Source organism: Helianthus annuus, chromosome 14 (genome assembly GCF_002127325.2).
Source record: "Helianthus annuus cultivar XRQ/B chromosome 14, HanXRQr2.0-SUNRISE, whole genome shotgun sequence".
Classification (NCBI taxonomy): Eukaryota; Viridiplantae; Streptophyta; class Magnoliopsida; order Asterales; family Asteraceae; genus Helianthus; species Helianthus annuus.
Window position 1 is genome coordinate 102113809 of NC_035446.2, and position 10144 is coordinate 102123952.

General features: G+C 34.9%; 1 protein-coding gene and 1 long non-coding RNA gene across 2 annotated transcripts; both read right to left on the reverse strand.

The window, feature by feature from the left end:
* Positions 1–932: 932 nt before the first annotated feature.
* On the reverse strand, positions 933–3297 carry LOC118486283. Its single transcript, XR_004878250.1, has 4 exons — positions 3054–3297; positions 2853–2923; positions 1858–2022; positions 933–1034 (listed from the first exon to the last, which is right to left on the reverse strand). It is a non-coding gene; the product is annotated as an uncharacterized LOC118486283 (long non-coding RNA).
* Positions 3298–3554: 257 nt separating this feature from the next.
* Positions 3555–4905, reverse strand: LOC110901296 (ketol-acid reductoisomerase, chloroplastic-like). Its single transcript, XM_022148133.2, has 6 exons — positions 4855–4905; positions 4711–4737; positions 4552–4617; positions 4307–4447; positions 3995–4222; positions 3555–3813 (listed from the first exon to the last, which is right to left on the reverse strand). Exons 1-6 carry the CDS (start codon positions 4903–4905, stop codon positions 3787–3789), a joined length of 540 nt encoding a protein of 179 aa, XP_022003825.2. The 3' UTR covers positions 3555–3786.
* Between the last annotated feature and the right edge of the window lie 5239 nt (positions 4906–10144).

Consider the following 10144-nt stretch of genomic DNA (forward strand, 5'->3'; position numbering starts at 1 on the left):
GAGGGACTAAATGTCAAAATACATAAATGTATAACCCTAAACCTAAAAAGTAGCTGCTGTCTTCATCATCATCTTCTTTGTTCTTCATCTTCTTAACCTAAAACACCACCTACCAGAGGAGCCGTCCATGGTGGCCGGAGAAAAATGCAGTCACGTTACCTTCACTCTGCTATGTTTCTTTCAACTTACTCAATTCTGGCCATGAAGGAAACGTTCCCGAAACATCGAATTGCCGTCCATCAAATTTACTACGATCATTAGAAATAGTATAAAGTCCTAATTTACTACGATGATATTGTTGCTGCATAAAAAAACTGTGAATATAGGATCCTATTTGTAAAAAGATTAGCTTTTTTTATTTGTAGAATACCCAATGGTATAATTTCTTTATGTTTGAAATAAATAGATGCAATCTCACTTTCAAAAACAACCCCATGCCTTACCCAACATGCATGATAATAACTGTCAGCAACACCCTTTGATAGCTCAAGATTCTCTCTTAAAAACACATATTGATAAGAACTATATTTCGTAATCATTTTAATATCATATATTACATATGTAAAATATGCCTCACATTCATCTAAAAATGATAAAGATTTCCATAAATTATCAGAGATAATTGCACGAAGAGCATCTTCAGCAGCCACACAAACTTATGACAGTCTCATGGTATCAATCGAACTTATTGGTGTAGAATCTGTCCTTAGACCCCTGTGCTATGTTGCATGAATTACTGACAAAGTAGAAATACAATTTAAATATAGTCAAGTCCCTTTAAAGATGCATATCCTTTGAGTTGCCAAAACATTTCTCTTAGTAAATCGAGTCCCTTCTACAAACAAAACCAGCCAAAAAATCATGAGGATAGTCTTGAAAGTGATGCCCCCATGAAAAAAAAACCTTGAAAGTAAAGAGGTATATACCTTAAATTTCGGTAATCGCGATGGTGTTTGGAGACGCGCATGGTCGCTTGAATATAGGTTCACTTGAACTTTTCTTCACTAATGGGATATCTAATTCGACAACAATGTCTATAGAAAAAAAAACATTAACTCCCCGCTTAAAAAGCACATCTATTTAAAACAAAGTGATGAAAATAAAAAAAGAAAATATGCCATTCGTACAACTGTTGCCTCGGATCCTCTAAAGGTTGTCTTCCTATTAGTTAAGTAAGTGAGGACGGTGGTGTAGAGAAATAATAGTTTGACATGAACTTTCTTATGAAGGTGTCCAGAGTCCAGACTGAGTATGGCTCATTACTAATTAATAGATGAGAAATTGTGTGATGGTTAAAATAGTACTATGGAATGGAAGGAGTATATCTGGACCGCCAACTTGATAATGGTATACACAAGTTTTGGTAATTTTGTTTCATTGGTTAAGGATATTACTAAAATTTGAAAATTTATAAAAGGTTATTCTTAAACTATATATGTATCATGTGAAACGTTGTATTTTCTTTGTGATATGAAAGGAATACTGAATAAATTGATATTGTAAAACATATATCGTGTGAAAAAGTGTCCTTTTCATCTTCAAAAAATAATGTACACCTGGATGTATTAAAGTACTTAGAAGGTGTTAAATAATCGCAGAACCTTATTCAAATACCAGATCAAACAGTATCAGATGCACACTAATAAAATCGAAATCTCATCCCACTGATATTTCACATTTGTTCCCCAAAAACTATAATAAATATTTCAAAACTTCTTTATTAAATCTTAATCCAACAACTGTTTAGGCGAGATTTTCCATCTTTAAATGGTATTATATAATCATAGCTAGATGATGCATGTAGATGAACAACACAAGAGTGTTTAAGTAAACGAAAACATTAAATAAGAATGGTACCTTTAGAATATTTCCCATGTATGCGGCTAACCATGAACAAATGTCCTCTGCATCACTTCTGCAGACAATTAAGGCCCAACCTACTTCTGCAAGCGTAAAGAGCTTGACGCTATATTAATAGTGGGGTGCTGCTGTGAATAATCCATAAATATTCCATAAAATTCGCTGCATAAAAACCAAAATGAAGAGAGAAACTAATCACACTCTTAATTCCAAATAATAAACTTTAAGAAGATAAACACGCCTAGTGGTGGCGTACACCATATCTTTTAATAATCAATGCATTAGCTTAATATGATAAATACTTAACAAATCATACAAAAAGCATGACATATTAAATGTCTTCACTATAAGAAGAGTTATAATTTTTTTTATAAACTTAATCACGAGAGACTATCTCCATTTAAATCTTCATTTTATTGAAACTTATTGCTTTCTTAATTTTCTTCATCTTTATTTAAATCTACTATCTCCATTTTTAGGGCTGCTATTATTTCCTATCTTATGTAGGCTCAAAAACCAATAAAATAAATACAATAACTAAATCATACTAATCCTAACATATTTGAAATTCAAACAAAACAAACAAAAACTCAAATACTTCAGCCGACTCATGCTACAACTTGTTTCTAAACCTTCAACATTAGTTCAACAAACACATGGTGTACAATATTTATCACTTATACATCCCAAAAAAGTTAAAATAAACTCCTAGGTACACTTGAGAACAATATGTGGATATGATACCATACATTTTAGGGATGAGCACGGTACCCGTTCGGTACCGAACCGGTACCGGTACCGGTATCGAAAATACCGGTACCGAAAACGGAAAAACTTGTACCAGTATCGGATACACCGGTTCGGTACCGGATACACCAGTTCGGTTCGGTGTTTTACCCATAAATACAGGTTCGGTACCGGTACCCGGTACCAAATGCTCATCCCTAATACATTTTACCCAGAAGGCAATAAACAAAGTTAAAAATAATTACCTCAGAATATAGAAAGCCTTGTTAATTCAAACTTTACATAAGGTGGTGTTGGACTCAAATTGTTATGCATTCTGCATAACAGAAACCAACAAAGTGATATTATAAACGTAAAAACGCATCATCCTTGTTCCTTTAGTTGAACTAAGAAAACTGCATACTTAAAAAATAAAGTAACATATCATATGCTAAGGCATCTGATACCTCATTTATAATATAAAATATTTTTGGCTTTTGGGATCAAATTAGCTAACTTCTCTTTCTTTCAAACGATCATTTCACCTAAAACAACCAACCAAACCATACGCTACATCAAATAAGACCCAAGTGATATCAATTAATTTGGTTTTTTAAATATGACTATGATCTTTCATCACAACTGCGTAACACAAAGACTTCAGTTTCAAATAACTAAAAAGGGTTAAATACAAAATGTACCCTTTTGTGATTCCCATACCAGCATACCTTGATCTCACTCCAGTTAGACTTTCCAACATTAAAATCAACAACAGTGATTCCTCATTCATCCTTGAAGGCCACCTGTCCAGCAACCAAGCCAATAACACACAGGGTATACATTTTTATAAAGAAATTAATGGAAAATGAATATATCAGCACTAATAACCATAGTTCATGACTTCATGATATATCTTCATAAATCCCAATTGTTGTGTATAATAAAATAATATATATGTTATGAATAACAAAATAATTTTAAATAAATAATAAAAAGAGACCAGCGGGAGGATGGCCACAAAGTTCGAATTACATCTAATACACCCTTGACATAGAAACACCAAAGTACCTATAGAAATTGGCACATGCACCTGGGAATGGTCTAATCTCCATATAAGCGAGTCGTGTTTAGAAGAGCATATGAAGTGGCTCATACTGTTGTTCGATCAATTGGTTTTGTAGCATCTGTTGGCACAAATATTTATAACACCGCCACCTTATTAAGCTCCTGAATATAATCAAAGTTAATATCATTCTGAACACGAATGTTATCAGTCGGTGACAATGGATTCTATAAGCTCGTGAAGTGGGGCAACCTCCTTCTTGTCGATCAAAGAATTTAACAAAGTATTTAAATATTCATAAGCTATATGTCACAATATATATAAGGAATAAAGAAGATAAACAACCTGATGGACAACAAAACTTGCATAGATTCCAGCTCCGTTAATATCTTTTCCTTGAACATACAGTCTCCCGACAGACGGACCCATTCCTTTGGGACACACAGCAACCACACTTATGTTCTTGGGGAAATCAAGCCCGACCGATTGCAGATGACCAAGAAGAAACCCGTGTGAAAGTCCAAGTATGTTGTTTGGCTTCATGTGTGAAAAGATTTTCTCATAATTATCAGCCTGCAACAATAAAGGGCATTAGATTTAATTATACTACATGTTAAAAGTAATATACAATGATCAAAACCAGCCCGACCGACTAACCTGAGCGGAATCTGAAATTAAAAGCAGAACCAAATCACTGCCAGAGATAGTCTCATAAAAATCTCCAAGGGTTCCACTTTCTTCAGAGAAGCCAGCAGCCCGAGCCTCGTTAAATGAGCTTGAACCCTTTCGTAAACCGATCTATTTCATAAAACAATACACAAAAACAGTCAACATTTATAATCTACAACTACCATTAACATACAAAAAGACTACAAAAAGAAGCCTTTAAAATTAAAATCTACCTTCGCTACAATATCAGATTTAGCTTCTGCAAGAGAATCCCTGAGATTTTGAGCTTGAGTAGGACTCTATTAAATTAATCCCATATATAATTTATTAACATTAACACTAATTTCTTATAAGAATATAGAAATAATTAATCAAATAAAAAAATTACAAACCTGAGAACCCCATCCAGTAACACCAATCTGCTTAATACCAAAGTACAGTACAGAACCAACTCTCATTAATAAATGATATATAGCAGACTATGTACAAAACGAACGTTAAAGTTTTCATGTGCGCGCACACACATTCAAACATACAAAAACACCATAAATCTTTACAGTAACACAAGCCCTAACTTCATGCTCCATCATGCTATCACTGTACCCTAATATACAAATCAAAATGACAATCAAGAATAACTGAAATCAAAATCAATCTTTAGGTAAAGAGAAAAAAGCAATAAACTTATAACCATGCAACCGGCCCCGTAATGCCGAATTAATTGGATTCGCCTCAAATAAGAAAAAAACCCTAAGTTGACACCCAATCCAGACTTCCCAAAATCAATCAAGAATAAATTGTTCAGCGAATGTAATTGACAGCAATCAGAGTAAGAAACTTCAATCCTAAAGCAAAATATCAAATTAAAAAAAAATAAAAAAGAATATAGAACCCTTTTAAGGACAAATTGAGTCGACGGTCTTGGGCGTCGGAACAGAGTGTTTGGAGACAATGGTGGGTGGACCAGTGACGCTTGTGTGTTGCTGCTGCTATGATTGGTGCCGTCACCATTTTAGGGTTTGGCCAGAATCGCAGATTTTTTAGTCGATGAAAATCCAAAACATATACAAAATTACAAAAGAAAAGACATAAATTAAAGAATCTAAGATGGGCTTGATGTTGTTACCGTCGATTAAGTCCTGCAATGATCAAGAACGTGATGTTTGGATGATCAGAAATCGCTTGAATACTGGATTGCAAGAGAAGATTTGAAAGAAAATGGAAGGTTATGATGTTAATTTAGGAGACGGTTAAATTAGGAAAGTTTATATCTCACGGGTCAAAAATCCGGGTTTGGTTTTGAGACGCGGGATCCGAAAATAATGTAATTGTTTCCCACATTTTCCCGCCAAAAACCACATTTGGTTGCACCACAACATGACATGTGTCCCACACTTTATTCATTTATTATATATATAGATGTTTCATGTTTTGCTTATACTCATACGTTTCATGCTTATCCATATATGCCTACGTTTCATGCTTACATATTGGCGCTCATACTTACGTGCCTATTCATACTTAAACTTATACTTATGCTTGTGCTTTCATTCATACACATGATTCATACATTCGTACCTATACGCGAGCGTAATCCGAGGGATTTGCTTACGTGGGTCCCATACGTACTTAAACATGGCCTTGCTTACATACTATATTCTTATACGCACACATTCTTATTTCTAAAGTATACCTACCCAAATTCATGCACAACTAGTACAAGTTAGCGGATCATGTGGCGATCAAAATAATCGCGGGTGCACACAGGATTATAGTGATTGGCTCATGAGAACCATAGAGTGTACTACTGTGTATGGTAAGACACGGAACGTAACATGGCACCGAATACGAAACAGACATAACATGGTCAAAACATTGTGGATACGCCGCTGGTACTTCCAATATATAAGTGTTTTCACCATGTTACCAAACTCTCGTAAAACGTGCCATGAGAAATTCAGTGTTTTGCAGACCCTTTGACCTAATACAACCTTTAAACAACTCACAAACGCATTATATCCGATTATCCACGACGAGACTTTATTCTTAGCACGCTACTTTCGTCTATCTGATTCTTATGCTAGTCTTACACTCATAATCGTTATTAGATCAAACGTCCACTCTTATACCCCAATTATTCTCCGTTGTCTCAAACTCCAAAGCCTCAATTTTAAACAATCCTCTTCGGCTTGCCAAAACCCTTTCGATTTTTCCTCTTGAATAAATTTCGGGACGAAATTTCCTAAAGGAGGGGAGAATGTAACGCTCCGCGTTTTCATGACCTTCCTAATTTAGAAACCGAGTCTTAAAAATCTATTTTTAGAAACTTGCCCTTTGCAAATTATAATCCGTCGTATCGTCGAAAATCTTTTATCTTTATTTATTCATTTATTTATTTATTTATTTATTTATTTAATTCGTTATAAATACGGTTAACTTTTTATTGTTAATTAATTAAATTAATTAAGTTTACAATTTAAAAAGTTTATTTTCATAATAATCTAGTTAGTCTCGTTAAATTTTAAAGTGAGTAATATAAACTAACTGTCACACCCCGTATTTCCCACGTGTCACCGGTGGGCCCGGTGGGGGGTATCGTGACGTAGTTGGCGTCATCATAGACAAACAACACAATATAATAATGCACAGCGGAAGCAAAAGATAAATATATTACAATCCGAATATAATGTAATATCAATCATTACAACGGAAAGTAGAGGATCCACAGGCGGATCTTTAAAACTTAAATATTGTTCAACAGACTTTAGACGCCTAGAATTTGCAAGATTCCTTATTAACGCCCTGAGCAGCTTCCAGCCTATTACGTACTCGTACCTGTCACTTAGACTTTGGAAAAATACGTCAGTTTTCACTGGTAAATACACTCAACTGACTCATTTGAAAAGAGTTTATGAAAATTAGTTTAGGCGCACAAGGCACAAAACTATTTTGACACTTGATTAAGATGCACAAGGCAAGATTAATCTTTTATACTTGGGACAAACTATATCTCATGTTATCAGTTTTACATAACTTGCTCTACATGCGGGGCCCGGTCCTATGCCGGTTCAAGATTAAACGACACACCACTATTCCCCTATTGGGAATCCCATATTGGGTATATTCAAATAATAAGCATAAAGCATCTGTCAGGTGTATGCCTACACCCCGTGCTTAGGTCGTGGCCATTGCAATTAATGAGTCAAGGATATCCAGGACACGGTCGCATTAACCCCCAATGTTTCAGTCAAGCAATACGAATTAAAACAGGTTATTTGAATTTCCCGACACATTGGTCTTCGAATCCCATACCTGACCATGCGGTATTTATATTACCGTATCCCAAGCCCGTAATAGGGAAAATAAGTTAAGAGTATTTACCTGAGCTAGCTCCTGTCTTAAATAGCAAGAATTATAATAACTCAGCCGTATTCACTTAAGTAAGCGTAGGTACAATTTACCGGAAGGCTCTAGTCTGGAACGATGGTATAAATAACCAATTAGAATACTAACGGGTCTTTAATTAAGCCTAAGCTTAAACCGGTTAGTTTTAAGGAAATATACGGTTCAAGCGCATGATTAAGCGAAGACCGGATAGAGTGTGATTTAGACCCAACAAGTTTGAATACTTGTATAATATGGGTATACTAAATACATTCTGGATTTTGAGATAAAAATGATAACGTTCGACCCGTTTCGGTCAATTTATGCAAACTAGTTACATAAACTGAACCGAGCGCTAAAAGAGCGTTACGGGTAGGCAAATGAGTCATATGCAAGTTCCCTGAGATAATATGCTTTTAAATATGATATAATATCAGTAAGTTATGTTCTATTATGCCCCGAATGATTTTAAACCCAATTTATGCCTTAGAAGGGCATTTTGGTCATTTAAAAGATTATAAAAGAGTCAAATTAGAAATCTGAGTTTCGGGTCTGGTTTATAAAGTAAATATACTTCATTTAGCATGTTATAACAGTAGGGTATGACCCGTAAACCAAACTTATCATTTAAAATCAAACTATGCACCGTAGGGGTATTTTAGTAATTTCACAAGGGCTAAAAATGCCAAAACTGGAAATCTGGGTTCATATACTTATACTTACTGTTATTATGTGAAAATATACTAATTACATCAGTAGGTATAAGTCTTATATGTTAAAAAATAGGTATAACGCTTACTATGCGTTAAAAATGCTAAAAATGCGATTTAACGCCGTTTCCGGGTTTTCAAAAGAAACCTGAGATTTTTATATTTCCAGAATACTTAAAATACTTTATTTAACAAATAAAATCAGTAGGAAAAGGTTTCGGGTCAAAAGAATTTATAAAACTCATTTTATGGCTTAAACGGTCAACACCGGCATTAACCGAATCGACTTAGCGACGTATGATCCGATCAGCCAAAAATTAAATAAAAATCATAAAAAATCCCAAAATATTATATAACATTAGTGGGTAAAAGGTTTTATATCAAAACGTGGTCTGAAATGGGTTATACGCGAAATGCGCCGTTTATTAAACATAAAGCTTTAGTTTTACGCTATCGGCCATAACTCAGAATCTGGACCACCAACTGGTCTCAAATTTTCGGTGCAAGTTTATAAATTAGTAATAAAGATTTCTACTCTTTCACTTTTCCAAAAATCATGTTTTATATCAAAAAGGGCAAAATAGTCAACTTTAAGCATAAATCGGAAACATGCAAATGAATCGGCTAAGCATAGACTCAAGATGTAAAAATTCCAGAAAGTTTAACCAAAATAAAAATGGTTCAAAATATGCTCTAATACAGATCTCAAACATGCATGCACGGATCCGAATCGATAGTCTACGAAATAGACGTTCTACAAGACTTTCGGTTCCGATTCGTATTTATACTAAAGATTGTCGAGTTTATTATGATAAAACATATTCTTACATGTATTATAAGTTATTTATGATGATCAAACAGATTGCATGTCCTCTACATTACCATTTAAGCTATTTTTCGCAAAAACGATTTCTGTTGACTTTTTAGAAACAACTTTGACTCGACAATTAGCATGCTTAGAGTGGGAATCAGAGAATACCCTTTTGAGGGTTTGTTTCCCACATAAATACCAACATATCAGTGGTTTCAATTTGAGAAATGACAGAGTAAAACTCGCTTAATCGAAAAGTCAAACTACATGAACAACGGTTTGACTTTTGATGATAATCAAAGCTAGAACGAATTATAGAATGATATAGAAGCTTACAAAGGTCCTAATGAAGCTTAGTTAACACTAGGATGCTGCCTTGTCGTTCAGAATTGCTCCAGAAGCTCTTGAGAGGTTTTGCAAGTTTGTATGTTCTTGTTACCATCACAAGTGCCTCACAAATGAGAATAATTGATCTAATTTATGGCAATCCAGATGTTGTAGAGAGCTTCTCAGTAGCCTAGGCATGCAAGACCACCCATTGGAGCATTTTGGAGGTGATATTAGCTGGTATCCACTTCAAATTCAGACCCAAAATGGTCATTTTCGCGAAACTCTGCTTCTGATAGTCCCACGCGGCCCGCTTGGGCATGTCCAGGCGGGTTGCCTGACCTGCTGATCAGCCAAACAACTTTTGAACTTGGCAGCTTTGGTCCCTGTCCTTGCACGCGATGTTTCGGCTACTTATTTTGACTCGTAAACCCCCAAACTTGGTTTTTAAGAACCTTGGGACATTTACCAACATGGTAATGTCCTTGGATAACTTTGCGCTCAACCGAAAAGTCATGAAATTCGACGTTGACGCTTTTAGTCCCTCAAGTACGGTTTTGGCCATAACTTTCTCATACGTTAACGAAACTTCAT

Coding starts and splice junctions, on each gene's coding strand:
- LOC110901296 (XM_022148133.2), bottom strand. CDS start 4,905: ATGGAGCATGAAGTTAGGGCTTGTGTTACTGTAAAGATTTATGGTGTT. Junction 4,223..4,306: donor TAATTTCAGATTCCGCTCAG/GTTAGTCGGTCG, acceptor TTATTGTTGCAG/GCTGATAATTATGAGAAAAT. Junction 3,814..3,994: donor CAAGTTTTGTTGTCCATCAG/GTTGTTTATCTT, acceptor GATTATATTCAG/GAGCTTAATAAGGTGGCGGT.